General features: G+C 46.1%; 1 protein-coding gene across 5 annotated transcripts in view; it reads left to right on the forward strand.

Moving 5' to 3' along the window:
• Positions 1–27,052, forward strand: part of AP4B1 (adaptor related protein complex 4 subunit beta 1) — a 329,444-nt gene that overhangs the window by 75,950 nt on the left and 226,442 nt on the right. For 4 of the 5 annotated variants that reach the window (XM_078644400.1, XM_078644397.1, XM_078644396.1 and 1 more), the window contains exon 3: positions 1,296–1,520. In XM_078644400.1, the coding sequence (XP_078500526.1) occupies positions 1,296–1,520 (225 nt within the window). Of the gene's footprint in view, positions 1–1,279; positions 1,521–27,052 lie in introns of all 5 variants that reach the window. The other variant, XM_078644401.1, reaches the window with a different exon arrangement.

A 27,052-nucleotide genomic window follows, 5' to 3' on the forward strand; every position in this document is an offset into this window, starting at 1 on the left:
TGCAGATTTGCCTGTGAAAAAAAGGTTATGAAGAACATACCTCAAACATCAAAAAAAACTGGGCTCAGTAATGGGGTAAATTAAGATCTGGATGTAGTTTGCACACACATAAGCCGAAGCACCGAAAGAATGCAGTAGTTTGGCAGGGGCTGCATACATAAGTTAGGTCTTCCCTGGACTGGAAACAAGCATCCTGATACTGGTTTCGGGGTAACACCCTTCATCAGCCAGGCTAGGGGTGAGTGTCTGCTTTGTTCGCCCTAAGTTGGCAGGGAATGGCCAGATGTGGGTACCTTGCTCACTTTGCCACTGGATTCAAGGTAGCCTGGCTGATGAGGGTGTTACCCCAGTTTGGACCCACCTGTCTGCAAATCAGTCTTGACACTGCTCCAATAGGAACAGTCCAGTCTAAACTGCCAAGCCAGGGCCTCCCTAAAACGAAACACAAGGAACCAAAGACTGTTTTTGCCCTAGTTCTGATTTAATTACCCTGGTACAGCTTGGTCCCACAGACAGTATGCACAGGAACTACGTCTTATTTAAAGGGCCAATCAAACACCATTTTTTAGTTGTGATTTAAAGGTCTATTTTAAGATGTGTTTCAAGGAATACAATTTCTAGTTTATCCACTTGAAAGATAGTAAAGTTTCAACCTTCAATGTGTTATTCCGCGGGTCATCATAAGGCTGGTTATCAGGTTAAAATTCATCTGAGAAGGATGTTGGGAGAGTGTATAAATTGGAGCCTAAACAAATCACTTAAAAAATGATCTGTAAATAAATTTTGTAGTGAAAATAATGCGTAATATTGCCCCACAGGAAAAACTGTAAGAACATGTCATCGCAGAAAGAATACATGACCAAGTCATGTCGTTTCAGAAGTAATGACGACCAATGCTTATAGAATCACTAGCAGCACTGGCATGCACATTTACTGTCAGTTATATTTTTTAATAAGCCTCTTTTTGTGCATTTGTAAAATATTGAAACTCTAAAAAAGCGAATGGATGACAAAACATCATAGCAAAACAGAAGTGTAGCTAGATGCCTCAAGGCTAAATAAATATGTTGCAGATTTTGTTATTAATAGCATTCAATATTGGTGTGTTCTGCTCTAAAAGCTCCTAGAAGAAAGAAGTACATGCACTTAGGCTTCTGCTTAGAATCACACAAGTATTGTCAAATGATGAGACTTGAATTTAGAACATCATCAACATTGTGTGTGCAAACAGTATGTATATGCCCTCCTTATAAATGCATTATTAATTACAAATATTTAGCCTTTTCTCATTGTAGGTACATGACTCAAGGAGTTGATGTATCCAGTGTCTTCATGGAGATGGTAAAAGCCAGCGCAACAGTGGACATTGTTCAGAAGAAGCTGGTTTACTTGTACATGTGCACTTATGCTGCTCTGAAACCAGACTTGGCACTGTTGGCCATCAACACCCTATGCAAAGACTGCTCTGACCCCAATCCGATGGTCCGTGGATTGGCGCTTCGAAGCATGTGCAGTCTCAGGTTTGTGATGTTTTAAATCTGCTATTCTTAAACACAGCTTTTACGTGCACATCTGTATATTATTCTACTTTCCACTGTGGACCTGCCAGCCTGACGTGACGCGATGCCTGAGTTTTCTTTTTCTCTAATGTAAACATAGATCAGCTAGGAATTGTTGTCCTTTGAAAGGTGCACCTTCTCACTGTTTCTTGAAAACAGTTGTGAGAGGCTGTGCCCTTTAAATGTGCATAGGTCTCTGGTCAGAAAAATAGAAGAATTTAAAGGAAGGAACAGGGTCGACGAATATCACGTAAAATGTGCAGGCCAGTGCATTTTTTTCAGTAGGTCAGGTTTATCTATGTTTGCCATCTGCACTGCATCGCAGCCCATTCCAAACCAATCTAATAAAATGTGATTGTCCATAAATACCACAATGATTGGTGCCCTCTCGCTGATTGTATGGCTCTTTACCTTTCTTGTCAAAGAACTCGTAAGGAAAAAGTTTAATATTTTGATTGATATTTAGTTTCATAGTAGTAAAGAAAATAGATAATGAGGTACGAACGACATGCTGTTAAGCAGCATCAATTTCATACGACCACCCGTGATTTGAAAGGAACCTACTAACCTATGTATCAAAAAATAAAATAATAAGTATTATGATTATATTTAATAAATTTAAGACTGGGTGTTGAGAAAATGGAAAAGGGGAATTTCAAAAAAGCAGAAGTTATATACATTTTATACAGATTGAAATCCTCTGCAAATTTATTTTCAGCAACAGAATTATTCACAGTAGCTTCTGAACTTCACATTCTCTCCCGGTAATTCATTTAAGGGTTGCCAGCTCTGAGAATGTTGGAATTTGATATTTAGCTGGATTTTCCCCATTGGTTGGGTGCTACCCATTCTTTAAGTGTATTTAGAGTACTTTGTGTAAGCACACTCCAAATATTGCAACAGGCCAAGCTTAAGTATAATGCGATTAGTCATTTTCCACACCTATCTCCAGGATAAAGTTGGCAGTGAGCATACAAAAATTTGTCATTATGCTCCAGCTTCTCCCTGACCGTGCTGGCATTCATCCGATGTATTTTATACATCATGACAGTGTTCTGCAAAGCTTTAATGGAAAGAAATGCAAATATTTAGTAATATTAGAGGCATTTGAAACACATATTAAGCAAGGACGTATTAAACTACATGCGTTTGGCTCAAATTCTGACCAATTTCCTCCTACCATCATCTCTCTGCCTTTTTAGGAGATGAGAGCTTTCATGCTTGTTTTGTAGTGATTGAAAAATGCCGACAGCTGCAGTAGTAGTCTTCTTCTATCATTTAACATTATGGTACAATGACTTAACACTGTGCTTGATACAGTCATGCTAATGCAGAGTTTGTAACTTATCTTACTGTTATATCTTAGCGAACCTACAGATGTTTACTATTTTGGGTTTATAATACATTTTAATATCTAAGTATTTTTAAAACGTTCTCAACTGCAGTCCTTTTATGATACCAGGAGCCATTGGAGCCTGTTACTTTCAAAGATCAGTATTTTACTTGAATGTTTGCCACATAAGCCATTGTGGTTTATTAGTTCTAGTTTTATTAAATGTTCTTAAAGCACTTGAATGATTGTTTCGAGACAAAATCCTCATGATGCTTACAAAAGTCAGAAAGTTAACCACTCATAATAATATGATTTGTTTGCAGTGTACATATTCCTATTCCAATAATAACCAAGACCATCAAATGCCTTAAATGTGATTCGAGATAATACAGCAGTTATCAAATACGGGGCACTACTGTCCCTTTCCTTGCAATCCACTTAAACAGATCCGTGAGCAGATTCAGCAGACCACAAAAAGTACTCTGGATTTAGGAATCATTTGTAAAAAGGAATAGTTATTCCTCCTTATCAAAAGCTCGCGGACACCAATAATTTGCATATTACCTTAAATCCATAAAGATAGCACCAACTCCTAGGTCGCACTGTTCGCCATTTTGTAACCCATAGGCAAATACATTGATTCCTTTATTAAGGAGTTTGTACCCCTAACTAACACTTACATCACGGACAGCACTGGTCCTGTTTTACTATTGAAGTCATGGAATTTTATACCAATCTTGATCTTTTGGTGTGGATAGAGGAAGAATCTTTGTACACCAATATTCCTCCACAGGAGGGACTTCCCATATTGAGAATTTGTTGAACACTGGTCCCTACTGATTTATTTTGTTAAACTCCTTGATATAGTTCTTAAAAAGAACTATTTTCTGTTTAAAGACACATATTATCTACAGAAGAAAGGAATTTCGCTGGGCGCATGCTTTGCCCCTAGTTATGCTGTCCTCTATGTAGATAACTTTGAATATTCAATGGTACTTACATTTAATATTCCTTTTTTTGCTAAGATTTGCTAATGGAAGCAATAGATTGATAATATTTTGTTGATTCGGAGAGACACTAAGTACTCCCCCTGGTTTTTAGGTCGAGCCTGTCCCATTCCGCAGGAATGGATAGGATCGAATTCATGTCGGCAAAATCCTCGTGAAACTAAGGGCTTTCAGCTGGCGTTTTGTTTACGTTCACGTGAACCACGTGACAGCAAGCTCCTTCGTGCACGAGCTTGCCTGAGCCTTCCGCCTATCAGCCTGCCAGTTCTCCTCCCCTAATTATTCACTTCACTCCCACATCAAAGCCTCAGCCTCCCTCCCATGCCATTTGCTTCCTAACCAGCCTGCCTCGCATAATTGCATCAGACACTTCAAAGGAATGCGCCCTCCGAGACGTGCATTTCTCTTCCCCCCCCCCCCCCCCCCGGGTATTTTCTTTGGAAACAACAGACAACGTGTACACTATTTCAGCACATTCCAAGTCTGCAGTTTTAACTACCAGTCACCACGTCAGATTTTACTTTGTTGTTTTTTGCAGATTTATATAGGCGAACTCGACCCGAAGGTGCAGGAGCGCTTTTCATGAGCACTAGTTAAGTTTGTTGTTTAAACAGTCGAAAGGTGGATTTACACAAGCAGAACTGTGCGTGCACTTCACTAAATCCTCGAATACCCCTGCGTGGTGACTGTGCCATTTGAACACGTTGTTAGATTCAGAGTGCAGAGTGCAGATTCAGAGTGCAGAGTGCAGATTCAGAGTGCAGAGTGCAGATTCAGAGTGCAGATTCAGAGTGCAGATTCAGAGTGCAGAGTGCATATTCAGAGTGCAGATTCAAAGTGCAGAGTGCAGATTCAGAGTGCAGATTCAGAGTGCAGATTCAGAGTGCAGATTCAGAGTGCAGATTCAGAGTGCAGATTCAGAGTGCAGATTCAGAGTGCAGAGTGCAGATTCAGAGTGCAGAGTGCAGATTCAGAGTTCAGAGTGCAGAGTGCAGATTGAGAGTGCAGATTGAGAGTGCAGAGTGCAGATTCAGAGTGCAGATTCAGAGTGCAGAGTGCAGATTCAGAGTGCAGAGTGCAGATTCAGAGTGCAGAGTGCAGATTCAGAGTGCAGATTCAGAGTGCAGATTCAGAGTGCAGATTCAGAGTGCAGATTCAGAGTGCAGAGTGCAGATTCAGAGTGCAGATTCAGAGTGCAGAGTGCAGATTCAGAGTGCAGAGTGCAGAGTGCAGATTCGGAGTGCAGAGTGCAGATTCAGAGTGCAGATTCAGAGTGCAGATTCAGAGTGCAGATTCAGAGTGCAGATTCAGAGTGCAGAGTGCAGAGTGCAGATTCAGAGTGCAGATTCAGAGTGCAGATTCAGAGTGCAGATTCAGAGTGCAGATTCAGAGTGCAGATTCAGAGTGCAGAGTGCAGATTCAGAGTGCAGATTCAGAGTGCAGATTCAGAGTGCAGAGTGCAGATTCAGAGTGCAGAGTGCAGATTCAGAGTGCAGAGTGCAGATTCAGAGTTCAGAGTGCAGAGTGCAGATTGAGAGTGCAGATTGAGAGTGCAGAGTGCAGATTCAGAGTGCAGATTCAGAGTGCAGAGTGCAGAGTGCAGATTCAGAGTGCAGAGTGCAGATTCAGAGTGCAGAGTGCAGATTCAGAGTGCAGATTCAGAGTGCAGATTCAGAGTGCAGAGTGCAGATTCAGAGTGCAGATTCAGAGTTCAGAGTGCAGATTCAGAGTGCAGAGTGCAGATTCAGAGTGCAGAGTGCAGATTCAGAGTGCAGAGTGCAGATTCGGAGTGCAGAGTGCAGATTCAGAGTGCAGATTCAGAGTGCAGATTCAGAGTGCAGATTCAGAGTGCAGATTCAGAGTGCAGAGTGCAGAGTGCAGATTCAGAGTGCAGATTCAGAGTGCAGATTCAGAGTGCAGATTCAGAGTGCAGATTCAGAGTGCAGATTCAGAGTGCAGATTCAGAGTGCAGATTCAGAGTGCAGATTCAGAGTGCAGATTCAGAGTGCAGAGTGCAGATTCAGAGTGCAGATTCAGAGTGCAGAGTGCAGATTCAGAGTGCAGAGTGCAGATTCAGAGTGCAGATTCAGAGTGCAGATTCAGAGTGCAGAGTGCAGATTCAGAGTGCAGAGGGCAGATTCAGAGTGCAGATTCAGAGTGCAGAGGGCAGATTCAGAGTGCAGATTCAGAGTGCAGATTCAGAGTGCAGATTCAGAGTGCAGATTCAGAGTGCAGAGTGCAGATTCAGAGTGCAGAGTGCAGATTCAGAGTGAAGATTCAGAGTGCAGATTCAGAGTGCAGATTCAGAGTGCAGATTCAGAGTGCAGATTCAGAGTGCAGAGTGCAGATTCAGAGTGCAGATTCAGAGTGCAGATTCAGAGTGCAGAGTGCAGATTCAGAGTGCAGATTCAGAGTGCAGATTCAGAGTGCAGATTCAGAGTGCAGATGCAGAGTGCAGATTCAGAGTGCAGAGTGCAGATTCAGAGTGCAGAGTGCAGATTCAGAGTGCAGATTCAGAGTGCAGATTCAGAGTGCAGAGTCAGAGTGCAGAGTGCAGATTCAGAGTGCAGAGTGCAGATTCAGAGTGCAGAGTGCAGATTCAGAGTGCAGAGTGCAGATTCAGAGTGCAGAGTGCAGATTCAGATGCAGATTCAGAGTGCAGAGTGCAGATTCAGAGTGCAGAGTGCAGATTCAGAGTGAAGATTCAGAGTGCAGATTCAGAGTGCAGAGTGCAGATTCAGAGTGCAGATTCAGAGTGCAGAGTGCAGATTCAGAGTGCAGATTCAGAGTGCAGAGTGCAGATTCAGAGTGCAGAGTGCAGATTCAGAGTGCAGAGTGCAGAGCGCAGATTCAGAGTGCAGAGCGCAGATTCAGAGTGCAGAGTGCAGATTCAGAGTGCAGATTCAGAGTGCAGATTCAGAGTGCAGAGCGCAGATTCAGAGTGCAGAGCGCAGATTCAGAGTGCAGAGTGCAGATTCAGAGTGCAGAGTGCAGATTCAGAGTGCAGAGTGCAGATTCAGAGTGCAGATTCAGAGTGCAGATTCAGAGTGCAGATGCAGAGTGCAGATTCAGAGTGCAGAGTGCAGATTCAGAGTGCAGAGTGCAGATTCAGAGTGCAGATTCAGAGTGCAGAGTGCAGATTCAGAGTGCAGAGTGCAGATTCAGAGTGCAGAGTGCAGATTCAGAGTGCAGAGTGCAGATTCAGAGTGCAGAGTGCAGATTCAGAGTGCAGAGTGCAGATTCAGATGCAGATTCAGAGTGCAGAGTGCAGATTCAGAGTGCAGAGTGCAGATTCAGAGTGAAGATTCAGAGTGCAGATTCAGAGTGCAGAGTGCAGATTCAGAGTGCAGATTCAGAGTGCAGAGTGCAGATTCAGAGTGCAGATTCAGAGTGCAGAGTGCAGATTCAGAGTGCAGAGTGCAGATTCAGAGTGCAGAGTGCAGAGCGCAGATTCAGAGTGCAGAGCCCAGATTCAGAGTGCAGAGTGCAGATTCAGAGTGCAGATTCAGAGTGCAGATTCAGAGTGCAGAGCGCAGATTCAGAGTGCAGAGTGCAGATTCAGAGTGCAGAGTGCAGATTCAGAGTGCAGATTCAGAGTGCAGATTCAGAGTGCAGAGTGCAGATTCAGAGTGCAGATTCAGAGTGCAGATTCAGAGTGCAGAGTGCATATTCAGAGTGCAGATTCAAAGTGCAGAGTGCAGATTCAGAGTGCAGATTCAGAGTGCAGATTCAGAGTGCAGATTCAGAGTGCAGATTCAGAGTGCAGAGTGCAGATTCAGAGTGCAGAGTGCAGATTGAGAGTGCAGATTGAGAGTGCAGAGTGCAGATTCAGAGTGCAGATTCAGAGTGCAGAGTGCAGATTCAGAGTGCAGAGTGCAGATTCAGAGTGCAGAGTGCAGATTCAGAGTGCAGATTGAAAGTGCAGAGTGCAGATTCAGAGTGCAGATTCAGAGTGCAGATTCAGAGTGCAGATTCAGAGTGCAGATTCAGAGTGCAGAGTGCAGATTCAGAGTGCAGATTGAGAGTGCAGAGTGCAGATTCAGAGTTCAGAGTGCAGAGTGCAGATTGAGAGTGCAGATTGAGAGTGCAGAGTGCAGATTCAGAGTGCAGATTCAGAGTGCAGAGTGCAGAGTGCAGATTCAGAGTGCAGAGTGCAGATTCAGAGTGCAGAGTGCAGATTCAGAGTGCAGATTCAGAGTGCAGAGTGCAGATTCAGAGTGCAGATTCAGAGTGCAGATTCAGAGTGCAGAGTGCAGATTCAGAGTGCAGAGTGCAGATTCAGAGTGCAGAGTGCAGATTCAGAGTGCAGAGTGCAGAGTGCAGATTCGGAGTGCAGAGTGCAGATTCAGAGTGCAGATTCAGAGTGCAGATTCAGAGTGCAGATTCAGAGTGCAGAGTGCAGAGTGCAGAGTGCAGAGTGCAGATTCAGAGTGCAGATTCAGAGTGCAGATTCAGAGTGCAGATTCAGAGTGCAGATTCAGAGTGCAGATTCAGAGTGCAGAGTGCAGATTCAGAGTGCAGATTCAGAGTGCAGATTCAGAGTGCAGAGTGCAGATTCAGAGTGCAGATTCAGAGTGCAGAGTGCAGATTCAGAGTGCAGAGTGCAGATTCAGAGTGCAGATTCAGAGTGCAGATTCAGAGTGCAGATTCAGAGTGCAGAGTGCAGATTCAGAGTGCAGAGGGCAGATTCAGAGTGCAGATTCAGAGTGCAGAGTGCAGATTCAGAGTGCAGATTCAGAGTGCAGATTCAGAGTGCAGATTCAGAGTGCAGATTCAGAGTGCAGATTCAGAGTGCAGATTCAGAGTGCAGAGTGCAGATTCAGAGTGAAGATTCAGAGTGCAGATTCAGAGTGCAGATTCAGAGTGCAGATTCAGAGTGCAGATTCAGAGTGCAGAGTGCAGATTCAGAGTGCAGATTCAGAGTGCAGATTCAGAGTGCAGATGCAGAGTGCAGATTCAGAGTGCAGAGTGCAGATTCAGAGTGCAGAGTGCAGATTCAGAGTGCAGATTCAGAGTGCAGAGTGCAGATTCAGAGTGCAGAGTGCAGATTCAGAGTGCAGAGTGCAGATTCAGAGTGCAGAGTGCAGATTCAGAGTGCAGAGTGCAGATTCAGAGTGCAGAGTGCAGATTCAGATGCAGATTCAGAGTGCAGAGTGCAGATTCAGAGTGCAGAGTGCAGATTCAGAGTGAAGATTCAGAGTGCAGATTCAGAGTGCAGAGTGCAGATTCAGAGTGCAGATTCAGAGTGCAGAGTGCAGATTCAGAGTGCAGATTCAGAGTGCAGATTCAGAGTGCAGAGTGCAGATTCAGAGTGCAGAGTGCAGATTCAGAGTGCAGAGTGCAGAGCGCAGATTCAGAGTGCAGAGCGCAGATTCAGAGTGCAGAGCGCAGATTCAGAGTGCAGATTCAGAGTGCAGATTCAGAGTGCAGAGCGCAGATTCAGAGTGCAGAGTGCAGATTCAGAGTGCAGAGTGCAGATTCAGAGTGCAGATTCAGAGTGCAGATTCAGAGTGCAAATTCAGAGTGCAGATTCAGAGTGCAGATTCAGAGTGCAGATTCAGAGTGCAGAGTGCAGATTCAGAGTGCAGAGTGCAGATTCAGAGTGCAGATTCAGAGTGCAGATTCAGAGTGCAGAGTGCAGATTCAGAGTGCAGAGTGCAGATTCAGAGTGCAGAGTGCAGATTCAGAGTGCAGAGTGCAGATTCAGAGTGCAGATTCAGAGTGCAGATTCAGAGTGCAGAGTGCAGATTCAGAGTGCAGAGTGCAGATTCAGAGTGCAGAGTGCAGATTCAGAGTGCAGAGTGCAGATTCAGAGTGCAGAGTGCAGATTCAGAGTGCAGATTCAGAGTGCAGAGTGCAGATTCAGAGTGCAGATTCAGAGTGCAGATTCAGAGTGCAGATTCAGAGTGCAGAGTGCAGATTCAGAGTGCAGAGTGCAGATTCAGAGTGCAGATTCAGAGTGCAGATTCAGAGTGCAGAGTGCAGATTCAGAGTGCAGATTCAGAGTGCAGAGTGCAGAGTGCAGATTCAGAGTGCAGATTCAGAGTGCAGATTCAGAGTGCAGAGTGCAGATTCAGAGTGCAGATTCAGAGTGCAGATTCAGAGTGCAGATTCAGAGTGCAGATTCAGAGTGCAGAGTGCAGATTCAGAGTGCAGATTCAGAGTGAAGATTCAGAGTGCAGATTCAGAGTGCAGAGTGCAGATTCAGAGTGCAGATTCAGAGTGCAGATTCAGAGTGCAGAGTGCAGATTCAGAGTGCAGAGTGCAGATTCAGAGTGCAGATTCAGAGTGCAGAGTGCAGATTCAGAGTGCAGAGTGCAGATTCAGAGTGCATAGTGCAGATTCAGAGTGCAGATTCAGAGTGCAGAGTGCAGATTCAGAGTGCAGAGTGCAGATTCAGAGTGCAGAGTGCAGATTCAGAGTGCAGAGTGCAGATTCAGAGTGCAGAGTGCAGATTCAGAGTGAAGATTCAGAGTGCAGATTCAGAGTGCAGAGTGCAGATTCAGAGTGCAGATTCAGAGTGCAGAGTGCAGATTCAGAGTGCAGATTCAGAGTGCAGATTCAGAGTGCAGAGTGCAGATTCAGAGTGCAGATTCAGAGTGCAGAGTCAGAGTGCAGAGTGCAGATTCAGAGTGCAGAGTGCAGAGCGCAGATTCAGAGTGCAGAGCGCAGATTCAGAGTGCAGAGTGCAGATTCAGAGTGCAGATTCAGAGTGCAGATTCAGAGTGCAGAGTGCAGATTCAGAGTGCAGAGTGCAGATTCAGAGTGCAGAGTGCAGATTCAGAGTGCAGAGTGCAGATTCAGAGTGCAGATTCAGAGTGCAGATTCAGAGTGCAGAGTGCAAATTCAGAGTGCAGATTCAGAGTGCAGATTCAGAGTGCAGATTCAGAGTGCAGATTCAGAGTGCAGATTCAGAGTGCAGAGTGCAGATTCAGAGTGCAGAGTGCAGATTCAGAGTGCAGAGTGCAGATTCAGAGTGCAGAGTGCAGATTCAGAGTGCAGAGTGCAGATTCGATGTCGGATGAGTGCAGAGTGCAGATTCAGAGTGTGCAGAGTGCAGATTCAGAGTGCAGAGTGCAGATTCAGAGTGCAGAGTGCAGATTCAGAGTGCAGAGTGCAGATTCAGAGTGCAGATTCAGAGTGGCAGAGTGCAGAGTGCAATGTTCAGAGTGGCAGAGTGCAGATTCAGAGTGCAGAGTGCAGATTCAGAGTGCAGAGTGCAGATTCAGAGTGCAGATTCAGAGTGCAGAGTTGCAGATTCAGAGTGCAGAGTGCAGATTCAGAGTGCAGATTCAGAGTGCAGATTCAGAGTGCAGATTCAGAGTGCAGAGTGCAGATTCAGAGTGCAGATTCAGAGTGCAGATTCAGAGTGCAGAGTGCAGATTCAGAGTGCAGATTCAGAGTGCAGAGTGCAGATTCAGAGTGCAGTGCGATTCAGAGTGCAGATTCATCATTGCAGATTCAGAGTGCAGAGTGCAGATTCAGAGTGCAGAGTGCAGATTCAGAGTGCAGGAGTGCAGATTCTCTAGATGCAGATACAGAGTGCAGAGTGCAGATTCAGAGTGCAGAGTGCAGATTCTGGATCAAGTGCATAATTGCATATTCAGAGTGCAGAGTGCAGATTCAGAGTGCAGATTCAGAGTGCAGAGTGCAGATTCAGAGTGCAGAGTGCAGATTCAGAGTGCAGATTCAGAGCTGCAGATTCAGAGTTGGGATCAGAGTGCAGAAGTGCAGATTCAGAGTGCAGATTCAGAGTGCAGATTCAGATTGCAGATTCAGAGTGCAGAGTGCAGATTCAGAGTGCAAGTGCAGATTCAAGTCAAGAAGTGCAGATTCAGAGTGCAGAGTGCAGTGTGCAGATTCAGAGTGCAGATTCAGAGTGCAGAGTCAGAGTTCAGAGTGCAGAGTGGCAGATTCAGAGGGCAGAGTGCAGATTCAGAGTGCAGAGTGCAGATTCAGAGTGCAGAGTTCAGAGTGCAGATTCAGAGGTGCAGATTCAGAGTCAGAGTGCCAGATTCAGAGTGCAGATTCAGAGTGCAGAGATGCAGATTCAGAGTGCAGATTCAGAGTGCAGAAGAGTGCAGATAGGTGCAGATTCAGAGTGCAGATTCAGAGTGCAGAGTGCAGATTTAGAGTCAGAGTGCAGATTCAGAGTGCAGATTCAGAGTGCAGATTCAGAGTGCAGAGTGCAGATTCAGAGTGCAGATTCAGAGTGCAGATTCAGAGTGCAGATTCAGAGTGCAGATTCAGAGTGCAGATTCAGAGTGCAGAGTGCAGATTCAGAGTGCAGATTCAGAGTGCAGATTCAGAGTGCAGATTCAGAGTGCAGATTCAGAGTGCAGAGTGCAGATGCAGAGTGCAGATGCAGAGTGCAGATTCAGAGTGCAGATTCAGAGTGCAGAGTGCAGATTCAGAGTGCAGAGTGCAGATTCAGAGTGCAGAGTGCAGATTCAGAGTGCAGAGTGCAGATTCAGACTGCAGAGTGCAGTGTGCAGATTCAGAGTGCAGTTTCAGAGTGCAGTTTCAGAGTGCAGATTCAGAGTGCAGATTCAGAGTGCAGATTCAGAGTGCAGATTCAGAGTGCAGATTCAGAGTGCAGAGTGCAGATTCAGAGTGCAGAGTGCAGATTCAGAGTGCAGATTCAGAGTGCAGAGTGCAGATTCAGAGTGCAGAGTGCAGATTCAGAATGCAGATTCAGAGTGCAGATTCAGAGTGCAGATTCAGAGTGCAGATTCAGAGTGCAGAGTGCAGATTCAGAGTGCAGATTCAGAGTGCAGATTCAGAGTGCAGATTCAGAGTGCAGAGTGCAGAGTGCAGATTCAGAGTGCAGATTCAGAGTGCAGATTCAGAGTGCAGAGTGCAGTGTGCAGATTCAGAGTGCAGATTCAGAGTGCAGAGTGCAGATTCAGAGTTCAGAGTGCAGAGTGCAGATTCAGAGTGCAGAGTGCAGATTCAGAGTGCAGAGTGCAGATTCAGAGTGCAGATTCAGAGTGCAGATTCAGAGTGCAGATTCAGAGTGCAGATTCAGAGTGCAGATTCAGAGTGCAGAGTGCAGATTCAGAGTGCAGATTCAGAGTGCAGATTCAGAGTGCAGATTCAGAGTGCAGAGTGCAGATTCAGAGTGCAGATTCAGAGTGCAGATTCAGAGTGCAGATTCAGAGTGCAGATTCAGAGTGCAGATTCAGAGTGCAGAGTGCAGATTCAGAGTGCAGAGTGCAGTGTGCAGATTCAGAGTGCAGATTCAGAGTGCAGATTCAGAGTGCAGATTCAGAGTGCAGATTCAGAGTGCAGAGTGCAGATTCAGAGTGCAGAGTGCAGATTCAGAGTGCAGATTCAGAGTGCAGATTCAGAGTGCAGATTCAGAGTGCAGATTCAGAGTGCAGAGTGCAGATTCAGAGTGCAGATTCAGAGTGCAGATTCAGAGTGCAGATTCAGAGTGCAGATTCAGAGTGCAGAGTGCAGATGCAGAGTGCAGATGCAGAGTGCAGATTCAGAGTGCAGATTCAGAGTGCAGAGTGCAGATTCAGAGTGCAGAGTGCAGATTCAGAGTGCAGAGTGCAGATTCAGACTGCAGAGTGCAGTGTGCAGATTCAGAGTGCAGTTTCAGAGTGCAGTTTCAGAGTGCAGATTCAGAGTGCAGATTCAGAGTGCAGATTCAGAGTGCAGATTCAGAGTGCAGATTCAGAGTGCAGATTCAGAGTGCAGAGTGCAGATTCAGAGTGCAGAGTGCAGATTCAGAGTGCAGAGTGCAGATTCAGAGTGCAGATTCAGAGTGCAGATTCAGAGTGCAGATTCAGAGTGCAGATTCAGAGTGCAGAGTGCAGATTCAGAGTGCAGATTCAGAGTGCAGATTCAGAGTGCAGATTCAGAGTGCAGATTCAGAGTGCAGAGTGCAGATGCAGAGTGCAGATTCAGAGTGCAGATTCAGAGTGCAGAGTGCAGATTCAGAGTGCAGATTCAGAGTGCAGAGTGCAGATTCAGAGTGCAGAGTGCAGATTCAGACTGCAGAGTGCAGTGTGCAGATTCAGAGTGCAGTTTCAGAGTGCAGATTCAGAGTGCAGATTCAGAGTGCAGATTCAGAGTGCAGATTCAGAGTGCAGAGTGCAGATTCAGAGTGCAGATTCAGAGTGCAGAGTGCAGATTCAGAGTTCAGAGTGCAGAGTGCAGATTGAGAGTGCAGATTGAGAGTGCAGAGTGCAGATTCAGAGTGCAGAGTGCAGATTCAGAGTGCAGAGTACAGATTCAGAGTGCAGAGTGCAGATTCAGAGTGCAGAGTGCAGATTCAGAGTGCAGATTCAAGATTCAGAGTGCAGAGTGCAGATTCAGAGTGCAGAGTGCAGATTGAGAGTGCAGATTGAGAGTGCAGAGTGCAGATTCAGAGTGCATAGTGCAGATTCAGAGTGCAGAGTACAGATTCAGAGTGCAGAGTGCAGATTCAGAGTGCAGATTCAAGATTCAGAGTGCAGATTCAGAGTGCAGATTCAGAGTGCAGATTCAGAGTGCAGATTCAGAGTGCAGAGTGCAGATTCAGAGTGCAGATTCTGAGTGCAGAGTGCAGATTCTGAGTGCAGAGTGCAGATTCAGAGTGCAGATTCAGAGTGCAGAGTGCAGATTCAGAGTGCAGAGTGCAGATTCAGAGTGCAGAGTGCAGATTCAGAGTGCAGATTCAGAGTGCAGAGTGCAGATTCAGAGTCACCAGGCAGGCTTTGACAACAAGGTAGACCAGAGCGCGGGGGAGCTTAGCCTGTAAGGGTATGAACGCCATGTTCCCTGTAATTAAGAAGCAGCCTATTCAACACTTAAGACAGTAATGTCATCCCATCTGCCAAGGCCTGCGCTGGCTGGCAGCGCGCCCCTGCCTGCTGCTGCTTCTGTTACCCACGTGATCCTCGGAGACCGGCTTTGATGGAGCGTTTGCAAACACAAGTTTCTTCGCCGGGCTGGCGGCGCGCGCAGGAGATAACAAGCATTGGCATTGCCAATAGGTCTCGCTTGTGGGACCTTATAAGTATTTAGTTTTGCAGCACAATATCCTTGTTGCATAATCGGATATTGTGCTGCAAAACTAAATACTTATAAGGTCCCCAAGCGAGACCTATTGGCAATGCCAATGCTTGTTTATGAATTGACTGACTAAAGAACATCCACATCTGACTTTTGCTTTTGATGCTAAGGCTATATATATATACCCTTTTTCTTATTATTTTTTTCTTCTGAGTTTTATATAGTGTGAACTTGACCCGAAGGTATCAGAGCGTTTTACATGAGCACCAGTTGCTTTACATAAGGACACATTCATTTTTGTTAGGCACGGGAAGATTAAGTGATTTGCTCAGAATCCCAGGATGTTGAGCGTCGTTGCTGAGACTCTAACCCGGTTCCCCAGATTTGAGGTCGACCGCCCTAGCCATTAGGCCACATGCTCTACTTTCTTAGATCTTCCCATTCATGCAGAAGAAGGGAAGCTAGGTACATCACTATATCGTAGACCAATGAAAAAGGGCACACTCTACAGTATTCAAGCAATCAAACTAGGGGTCTACGCGATGACTTACCTTTTATGCAATTCCTACGAATTTGTAGGAATTTCAAGTGGCACAAAGATTATTTTCTAGAGGCGGAGGTTCTTGCCCAAAAAATTACTTGGCGGGGGTATTCAAAACATTTATTCTCTCGATCTCTCAAAAAGGCTTGGTATTGCCCTCGAGAGGCTTTAATCACCACCAAACAAAGAAAGGTCAATAATCACATCCCATTTGTACTTTTGGTCCATCAAGCAATAAAATCAGTAAGATTATTATGAAAAATTGGACAGTACTGCAATTGTATCGGTCTCTTGGTGATCCTCCTTTATTTTCCTAAAAAAGGGAACATAACCTAAAAGATCACTCAGTGCATGCCCTGACTTTTTCTTTGTTTGTTTTTGGATTTTTCAAAAAAACTTTATTAAGGACCAACAGTAGACGTACAGTTCCGCTTACTCCCTACAACCGTTTCTCGGCCGGCATGGCGACATTGCATATATTAAAGACAGGCTAGGATAGGCATAGGGGGATAGGGGGATACACAGCAAGCCGCCTACAACCCCTTCGGGCCTGCCGCGTCAATGGGAGCATTCGACAGTGAAGGCGGAGTCATCATTGCAAACATACATGGTATTTATAACAATAATGCCCAAACAAAGGCGTTTTGCTAAAGAAAAAGAAAGAAAAAACCTGATTCCACTTATACATCACATGTCAGCAAAATCGTAATCGTGATGAGTAGGTGTTGTGGCCCATGAGTACAATATCTGCGACATATGCCGTCTCGAGCCTACTGATGCACGGCAGGTGCACGTGTTGCCGGGGGGGGGGGGAGACCGTCGGAGAGTAGATGATACGTATCATGAGGTGTTCGTGCTACTAGCCACAGCGTGTTCTAGTAAGTAGGTTTGCAACGGACCCCATATATCACTTGGGCGTGATGAGGGGGGTTGGAGTTCTGCATATATGTGTAGCTGCTCCTGGCAATATACCAGGTCCTGGAGCCAGTCCTTAAATTTCGGCGCCCTCCCCCATCTGCAGGAGATTTTCCTTTTTACGAGTACCAGAGCCATGGAGGTGTATTTTCGCATTTTAGCAACAATGGGTTCGGTATACCCCAACAGAGCAGTGAATGGGTCAGTAGGGACGTACAAGCCAGTCATAAGGTCCAGCGCAGCCAACACTTCTACCCAGTAACGCTTTACAGGCGGGCTGTCCCAAGCTAAATGTCTAAAGTCGGCGTCTCCCCTCTCACAGCGGTCGCTGTCACGTAATTTCAGCCTGTACAGTCACGCTGGCGTGTAATATGGACGGTGTAAGTATTTGTAGTGTATAATCCTAAATCTGCTGTTGGAAGAGATTTCACCCGTCTGTGCGCAGCAGTATGACCACTGCTCCTCGGTTATAGGGTGGCCAAGGTCTATCTCCCATTTGATCTGGGCCAGTGGTGGGTCGTACACTCTATTGGTTTGGACGGTGCGATACAATTTGGATATCACATGGTCAGGGGTATCCTGCTGTAGTAGGACATGTAGTGGGGGCATAACTGGGGGTTCTAGAGGAAAAGAGAGTGTGGCAGTTTCCACGTCTTGGCGGAGTCTGATATAATAGAAGCGGTCTAATGAAGTGGGGTCTGCGTCTTTAAAGAATTCTTCACTATTACTGAATTTCCCAGCGGTATATAGATGTCCCCAGGTATGTATGGAGAGTTTACGAAGGAGCTGTCAACATCTGCCCTCCTGTGTGACTGGGAGGTCCTGCCGCCCCTGAAGGGGGAGTAGAGGAGAATACAGTGGTGTGCAATTGGTCTGTTTAGCTAGGTCGTGCCATGCGCTAAGTGTACATTGAACGGTGGTAAATGCATTGTGTCTGGGGACCGGAGGAATGCTGATGTAGGCCGTGCTAGGGGTGGGGCGTACGTATCCATGTTTAATCGCCAGGTGAGGCTTGTAGGTGGGGGTTTCATCCAATATATGGCGAAGTGTGCCTGCGTGCAGCTGAAATACAAGTCGATATCTGGTACAGAAAACCCTCCCGCTTTATAAGGGCACATGAGTGTATCCCACCTGAGTCTGGCCTGTTTCCCTCCCCATAATAGTCATATCAGTTGGGACTTCATAGCAGAGAAAAAATGTCGGCTAGGGGCATAGGGGATCTTAACAAATAAGTATAGAAGTTAAGGTAGGATGACAATCTTAATCAATGATGCACTGCCGGCCATGGATAGAGGTAGCGCAATCCACCTTGTGATTTTATCGGCGATGGAGTCTAGAGCCCGCCCGTAGTTAGCTAGAAGTAATATACGCCATCATTTGCCCGTGCGACATCATGTATGTTGGTCAATATGATCTGAGAAAACACATCCATTATTTTTACATTCAGGACTTAATGAGATGTTGAGAGTGTCATGGAGAGATGTGCGTATACATGCACCCTATTGCTTGCTCATGTAATGAAACAAGATGTTTGTATATATAATGTAATCTTTCATATTTAACATATATGGTATAAATATTGAAACATGGAATGAGCACCCTTTCACCTCTAATATGTTGAACATGTAACAGAATCAACAATGTATGACAGCATAATGTTACACGAATGAAGATAATCCCTGTGTACCAGTAGAAATTCAAAACTCTTTTGCCTCTATGCACCAAACGAAGGGACCACTATACCCACGCAACTTTTTGGTAGAGTGTCCCAAACCAGTGGACTTAATCCGATCAATGAGGTTTTTACGATAAATTAAGGGATTTATCTTGTAATGGACCAGTACGGCACTTTTTAGATGATCCCCTGTACAAGCCTCACGACTTTCCAAATGATATCCTATAAGGGGCTCTGATTGGCTAGTAGACAGGCGAGCCTCCAGCTAGCATAGAGCGCCAGCACCGCGTGAGAGGCAACGATCCTTTATAACTAATGTGAGGAAATAAGCTCTCCCTGACACTAGCAGACACAGAGGTGGTGAGCAGGTAGGGGTCCGCTTGTGCATTACGTTCCCTTTTCCCACTACGATCGCTAAAACAGATATGGATTAACTAAAGCCGCTTTAGGCTTAACCCTTGAACAATACGCTTCCAACTTTGTACTTTTTAAAGAATTTTTAACATGCTGATTAACATGTCCTTTATGGCACATATAGGGGTGAGTCTGCACAACCCCTCCCAACCGTAGCCGTGTATCCTTTTAACTCCGTTAGCAATCTAAAATATGCCACATCTGCGTAGAGTAAAATAGTCATTAGTTTTGACACAAGTCCACATTATGGCACCGCATTACGGCAACGACGTATAAAAGGTGGCACCCCTATGTTGATATCCTAATGGCAGGAGAGTACACCAGAACCACTGGACATTTCTCATCTGCGGTCGTTTTCACGTGTGACTAAACACTGAAAGTAATGCCGAACCGTAGATAAGTTTAAACCTGAATCATTGAACCACTGGGGAACCCGGGGGCTCTCTCTAGACGCAACACTGCATGTAATTGGATTGTGTACCACGGCATTTTTGCATGTTAGGTACCACGGTGTGAATGAAATAAGGTTTAGCCAATTCGCAACCTGCTTCTGGGACTAAGATGTCTCTTAACTACCCCTCTTCCTTTTAGACTCATTTCTCTTGGGTTGACTAACCAGCAACCTCCAACGGGAGACTTATGACACCGTTTCAGAAACAGAGTCCATGATGCTTTCACAATAACAGGGAGATTGATACCCTATGTTACCAGTAAACCGCCCAAGTAAGTCTCCCCCTTTTGAGTAATATGATAGACAGGACAACTAATATATGTCTTAGGTTATAACAATGGGAACCCATTACTATCTTTTCAGATATATAAGGAGCCCTTGAATGCCCCACGCAGACGGTCAATGAGAGGCCGTTTCAGAAGTAGGTATCATGCACCTTGATACCACCTAATATTGTAGCTTTCACCACAGTCCAACAAGTCCACTGAATACATTTTATTGTTTTAGGTGCTCCCACACTGCTATGTCCTGATGAAGACCCCAGAATGAGGCGAGACTAACCCTTTAATCCTGCGGGGTCGAAACGTAGACTACATCACATTCTCACACCACAGGATCCAATGAAACTGATTTAACCTGCCTTATGTGTGATGAATTTAGGGAACTACGGACCATTTTAGACTGTAACGGTCTAATTTACTTACATGTGATTGTGTTAATGTCACACTACCTTTACCTAGTCCCCCACCAACCTAATCACCTCCATCTTACCCAAATACCTTTTTTCTCTATCCTCACAGAGCACTATATGATATCAAATAAGCAAAAAGGATATTGTAATTTTGATGACTGAATTACAAGAGTTATTTATAAATGTTGGTTTTTTAGAACCAGAAGCTCTTGACAAGTATATGGAGCTATATAATTTGCTTTGAATCATAAAAGCATGAATATCTATGATTTTGTCTTTGTTAAATAAATAATGATATGTTGATGAATTATGAAAAATTGATTTGTGGTGAATTTTTGCATTTTTTAGATAAATTGAATAACCCTGACCCCTCTTAAATGTACTTATATTATGACCCAGGTCAGGTAGTTTCTCAGGGTGCACCCCATTGAAACTTAACACACCTTTTGGGTAGGCGCGCATTCTCTGTACAAGGGGATAATGCTTTCACCCTGTTGGATTTAGTCAGAGAGGAGCACTGTGGGATTTTGTGCAGTATGGACTGCTGGAAAAGTGGGCAGGGTTGCCCCTGGGAAGTTTGATGCTATTGGTAAAGGAGAGGGCAGGGACTCCTTCACTCACAGGCTTGTGCCAGACATAAATGTGGCACCCACAGTACCCTCCTCAGAACAATTGCTGGACCTGTGGAAGAACAGAACCCTGAACCTGCAGTCTGTGACCTGAGCAGAGCCTTGAAGATTGGATCTGCTCATCTTCTTGTCCTGTTCAAGCTACCAGGGCACAGCAAGCTTTTTCTACAACTTCCCATCTGCCCTGTGCAGTTGTCCTCTACTGGAGTTCGTTTTGACCCAAAGTGGTGTCCCCAAGGTCCTAGACCCATGGCTGGAGTCAAAGTGTATTCCACCTATATTTTCCTGAAACCTGGAACTTAGAAACCTTTTGGCTCCAAAGTACTCTACCAACGTACCAAACTGATCAGACAAAAGTTACTTCTGACCAAAGGTTCAGGTTCCTCCCACTTAAAGCTTTTATTCAACAGCACATCCGATTCAGCTGTACGTTGAAGAGAAGAAATCTGGCCTCATGTAGCCCTCTACGACTACAGCTTGCAACCTTGCCTTGCTGGAAGAATCTGAGCTAAAAAAGTGACTAAGTCTGAAGATAAAACTCTTCACTAGGCAAACGTGCAAAAGTATCCGTCTGCTGAGTGACCTTGTCTGGGCGCGAAATTCTGATTTCTCTGTGTGATGATTGTGGGGTATTATATGGTGTGGTTATCTGACCTCAATGTGAAATACACTCACAAAACCATCTTGGGTCTAGTCAGACTCGTTTGTAAAACCTCTTGCTCAACCCTGGGTATCTGCGGCAGGATAAGAAAGTCATACAACTTGAAAGAAATTCAACATCAATTATAAAAATAGATTGTATTTTCATGAATTTTTTTACACCAAAATGATCAAAATCCAGGAGAGGGTTCTGGATATATAGACTTTTAAGTAAAACGTAAATCTACATTTTTAGTCCAAAGCGCAAACAAGCAATGGTAACCATAAAGTAGGAAACTTTTGAAAAGTTTTAAAGCGTTGTGTTTGACGACTCCTGCCGATATTGGGGGACCAATTCCTCTAGGGAGAAGGTTAGGGGGTCCAACAAGGAGTTTTGGACAGTTTCCTGGTTACCAAAGCAATCTCGAGTCCAGTTCCACACTTTACACAAGGAGCGATTTACACCAAGACCACCATAAACTTCATTGGAGTAGTCCTGATGCTGAGAATATAGAATGCTAGAATCGGGCCCGCTGGCCATCAACAGACCGTAAGACTTTCCCGAGGTTTAGTGGGCATCTAGAGACTAAAAACTGAGTTGGTAAAGCACTTTGTGTGAGGTTATTGTTTTAGTATTGTGTAGTTAATGGTTTGGGGGGAAGGTGGGTGACAGACCTCTTAGTGGATTACCCGTACAAAAAATGTCATGTTGACGAGTTGGGGGGCGGTGGGGATGTCTGAAGAGTGTTGGGTGGGGGGTGGTAGGGACAGTGTATTGAGTATTACATTGGGGATGTTTGATGGAAATGGAGATTGTTTGATTCAAGGTCTTGATCAAAATGCTGGAGCGGGAGAGGGTGGGGCGGACTTGATATGGGACTGGAGACAAACTAAATGTTAAGTCACTATGGCAGACGTTAAATATGCAGGTATTACATGGAGTGTCAATGGCTTAGGTCACAAAGTTAAAAGGGGGTTGGTGACCCGATACCTTAAGAGGCACAAACCTTCTATAGTATTCCTGCAGGAAACTCACCTGTTGGGATAGAGCTGATCTTTCCTAGGACGGGGACACTACACCACTCTGGCTCTCGCAGGATTTACCAAAGGCTCACGACGGGTGGCAATCCTCATTAGCAAATCCCCTCCCTTTCATGTCACACAACAGTGGGTAGATAAAGAGGGGACCTATGTGGCAGTGAAAGGCATCTGGGAACATAAGACGTTTCTGCTCATCAGTGTATATGCACCCCCAAGGCTTCAACAACGCACGCTGGATAATGTAGCCATGCTCCTTTTGCAATCTGGCCCAGCCATACACATAATGGGGGGTGATTTGAATGATGTACTAGATCCCCCGCTGGATCGTACCCACACTCAAACGGGAGCCCCCGAGACCACGCCTCTGGCCCGCTTTTTAGATACCCTGGGTCTGTGTGATCTGTGGCGGCGACACCACTCGCATCAACGGACATACTCTTATTTTTCTGGGGCCCACAGAGTGTTCTCACGACTGGATTATCTTTTCGCCCCGGCGGGGGAAGTACATCAGGTGGATACCATAGATTACCTGGATTGGGGCATATCTGACCATTCTCCCCTACTATTGAAGGTGGGCGGCTTGGGTGGCCATCAAACAGCGCAGTGGAGGCTGAACGTGTGGGCATTGCAGGACAAGACCATCTCGGAGGAGCTCCAGGTAGACTCTGAGCTCTATTTCAGCGAAAATGAGGGCTCAGTCACGTCTGCGGTCACTTTATGGGAGGAGTACAAAACGGTACTGCATGATAGAGCACAGAATATAATAGCCCATAAGAAGAAACAAGAAGCCCAGGCTATTGAGGAGTTGGAACATAAACTCATAGACCTAGAGGGCACTGACCCCGCCCCGTTATCTGAACATCCTTTACGCCAACTCTAAATAACCAAGCAAGACTACCTGGCCCTTGCGACCAACGAGGTGTGACTACAACAATTGGCAACCCAACACAAACTTTATGAAACTGGGGATAGAGCAGGGAAGTTACTAGCATGGTTGGGACGGAAGGAAATAGTCACGATGGGTACGGTGTATCAAGGAGCACGATGTCACCCACACCACCCCTGAGGCTATTGTGGGAGCCTTTACGAGGTACTACACAACACTATACACAGCCCACATCCAGGTGAAAGAACCACAGATACGTCAATATTTAAGTGACATTGACCTACCGTCCCTTACAGAGAAAGAGATAGACAGTCTAGAGAGAGATTGGCTGACAAAGGCTGGCAAGACTCCGGGTCCTAACAGCCTTCGGGTGAATTATTTCTAACTGAATAGTGCTCTGTTAGTGCCCCGTCTTCTCAAAATGTTCCAGGAATCAAAGGATCTGGGATCCTGTCACGTGACCGTCATCTAGCCACGGCGGTGGTCATCGATAATGTTGGGAAACCCCCAGAGGAATGTGGGTCCTATCGCTCTAGATCCCTTCTTAATATTGAAACAAAGATCCTGGCCACAATCTTGGCGAGACGTCTCCTGACTGTGATTCTCCCACAGGTACACAGGGATCAGGCTGGATTCATGCCAAGGCTTGCCACACGGTTCAATCTGCGCTGTCTAGCTAATTGGATGGACACGGTACAGGGTCGGGATAGCCCCCATCTACTCCTTTTACTTGACGCGGAAAAAGCGTTTGACACGATTCATTAGGCATTCATGTGGCGCACGCTGGAAAAAATGGGGTGTGGCCCGGTCTTCCAAGAATGGCTGGCGCTGTTCTATAATACTCCTGAGGTGAGGGTTCGTGTGAGTTGGACTCTTTCTGCCAGTTGGCCGATACAACCCAGCACCAGGCAGGGATGCCCCTTGTCCCCCCTGTTATTTGCTCTCATATTAGAACCTCTGGCTTGCGTGATTAGAACCCGACCAGGGCTGGATGGCTTTCTTGACGAATCATGTCTTTTAGAAGAAGAACGCATATCATTATATGCGGACGATATCCTGCTATATGTCACTCAAGCAGTCGAATGCAAAAACACCAGTTGAAACACTCCCACGAATATTGCAAATATTTGAAGAATATGCACCCACGAGGGCTAGAAGATCAATTGGAATATATCCACCCTCTACCCGTTGAGTGGAGGAACGGACCCTCATCCCTACCTGAGATGTTTGTGAATATCTATGGAGGGGTTTACCTATCTTGGGCAATACATCGCCACCGACCCGAGGTCCGAATGGTTCGTAACATTAGGCGAGTATTACTGAATTTTCAGGCGGATGTGAAGAGGTGGAGAAAACTCCCTCTGACCATCACATCCCGTATTTTTTACATTGCGGCGGGTTCTGCTTGAAGCAGCACCCGCCGCAATGTAAAAAATGAAAGCAGTGCATTTGCATGCACCAAGCGGCACACTTCGTGCACGCAAAGGCAGGGGGGTACCATAGGTACCCCCCATGTGCTCCCTCCACTCCCCCTTCACCCAGGGGGCCCGCTACGGGCCCCCTTAAGTGAAGATCCACATGCTTTTCCTCGGGGGAGAATCTGCCGCGCACAAGCATGTTTGCACAGCCATCCTAATATATCTGGCGGTGTCTGAGAGACACCGCCACCATATTAGGCCTTTTCCGCCGCGGTTGTAAGCCAACCGCGGCGGAAAAGCGGCGGACAGAAACCAGGACCCACCAGCCATCCTAATGTGGCGGTGGGTCTTTGGTGGGTCTGCAGAGGATTTTCCGCATCCTCCAGGCCTGTGGTGGTTTCCGCCGGCCCGGAGGATGCGGAAAATCCTCCATCGTAATGTGCCCCATAGATTGGAAAAGCTGCAATTTCGTACACACACCCACTTACACTACATAAACAGGGGTGCGCGTCTCCTCCTGGCTTCCCAACGCGTACTAGCGGCCTGGAAGAGTGCGGAAAAGCAGACGAAGTGGGAGGGGAAACCTACGCGGGAGACCCCCTTGTGGGAAGGCGCTACAGTGACTAAGATCAAGAAATTTAGGGGTTTTGGGAAATGGGACCTCCATAGGTATTTCTAAGATAGGGGATCTTTTGGAGGGGGGCTCCTTAGCCTCTTTTTCTTCACTTCAGTCTAAATACCAACTTCATAGCTCCCAAGCTTATACATACCTTAGACTTAAACACCCCTGGCATGCTGAAGGGTTGGACTGTGTGACGCTGACAGAATGTGCCCCGCTAGAAGCTAGGATCCTTCAGGAGGAGATCCCAACCCAGGCGATATTCTTGACCTATAAGACACAAATCAAGAATATCCCGGACAACCTTGGTCCATTGCGTGCCACGTGGGAACTTACCACCGGCCCACTGGAAGATATAGATTGGAAGGCAGCCCTTATGCACCCACGTGAGGTAGCGATCAGACTGAAACTGCGTCTCATACAATATAAGATCCTCCATAGATTCTATTTTGACAGGGCACATTTACATAAGATAGGGAGGGCGGAGCATTCAACCTGTCCCCGATGTCATGTGGAGCACGGCACGTACATACACACCCTGTGGGAATGCAGATACATCCAAACCTATTGGCACATGATCTGGAGAGAACTGAGCAATATATTGGGAACCCAACTAGAGCTGGATGCGAAATTTCTATTACTGGGAGTCCCTACAGACATCGACTTGCCGCGACACAGGCTCCTGCTGGCCAACTTAGGATTAGTAGTAGCCAAAAGAAACATAGCTAAGTATTGGGGGGCCCAACAACTTCCCACACTCAAGGAATGGAAGGCTAATATGGACCTATACATGGTTGCGGAGAAAGTGATTTACAAGATGTGAGGCTGCCTGCATAAATTTCGGAAAATGTGGATGCCATGAATAAACTACAATCTGTAGTTGGACACGGACGGGGGAAGTCTAGAGCTTACACACGACAGGACAGAACCAAGTCATTAATAACTGTGCTGCCTAGCCTATGCCTGATGGTTATGACTGTACGAGACCTGCCTATGTGTTTGCTTATCTGTGATGTTGATCTAACTCAGTGTTTCTCATTGAAGAATCCGCCACAATATCTTCTGCCCACTGCTGTAACTGGCTGCCCGCAATTGAGCATACTCCATGAATTAACGACTCCTTTTCCCAAGTTTGTTTTGTTTTTCAGTCAATAAAATAAAAAAAAAAGTAAAAAAAAAAAAGAGAGAATACAGAATGCTCTTGGTGGTTCCTCCTAGGGTTAATCATCGATCCAGGGGTGAAGTAGGGTGACTTGGGCCACAGGACTCAACGTCCCTCAAAGTCCTCTCTGAGCTAGCAGAAGTCCAGCAATCAGAGTGCGTCAAGCGATATCCTTTGGTGAGTGGTGTTGGCTGTTGTCCATTCTTGGCAACCAATCTGCACTCCTGGATCCGACAGACTTGAGTGCAACTTTTGACCGCCAAGGAGTAGTCTATTTGGTAGCACGGTGGCAGTTAGCTGTGATTTTCTGGAAGTGGCTCCTGACAAGCCAGAACAGGCTACTTCAGCTCTTATAACCCTGGTGCCGGAACAGTGAGTCAGCTGACTGACTCTTGGAGTTCACCTTTTCTGTCTGGGGCTCAGGGGTGCCTTACCCACGAGCTAGGCAAAATAGGCAAGTCCTCTCTTTGCTAGCCCAAAGAGAAACAGTCCATTGGTTGTTGCAGCCTCTCTCGTCAGGTCCAGGGGTCAGCAGGGCAGTCCTTCTTCGGTCCTCCCTCCAGTCCAGATGTGATCTGAGGGTCAGGGTGCTAGGGGTGCCATATTTATTCCCAGACAGTACCCTGTGGGGGGGATGGGGAGCGGTGGGGGTAAAGTGGTCTTTGGCCAATGAACTACTTGCTTTGTGATGACTTCCGACCATGTGTGGAATCTTAGCTATCCCAGAGTGCACTATCGTGCCCACTGTCAAGATGTCTGAACCCCTCTCTCGGTTTGGGAAGCTTGTTAACCTACCCTAGAGTTGTGGCTACCTGTGAACTACACGCCTCCTCTCTGTTCCTGCCACCAGCCCTCCTACCTGAACCAATGGGCAACTATTCTCCAGTGTGGTTGCCATTTACCCCCTCAAAGGCGCTCTTCTCCTTCTGTGCCAACACCCTGTGTAGCTTCATGCGAGGGGGAGGTAAAATTTCCCTCTGCTGCACGCCTCTATTTTTCCTGTACTCCTCCCCAAGAGGGCAGAATACTGTCTGGTGGCCAGAAGTTGTGGATGGACAATGGAAAAAC

Source organism: Lissotriton helveticus, chromosome 5_1, assembly GCF_964261635.1.
Source record: "Lissotriton helveticus chromosome 5_1, aLisHel1.1, whole genome shotgun sequence".
NCBI lineage: Eukaryota > Metazoa > Chordata > Amphibia > Caudata > Salamandridae > Lissotriton > Lissotriton helveticus.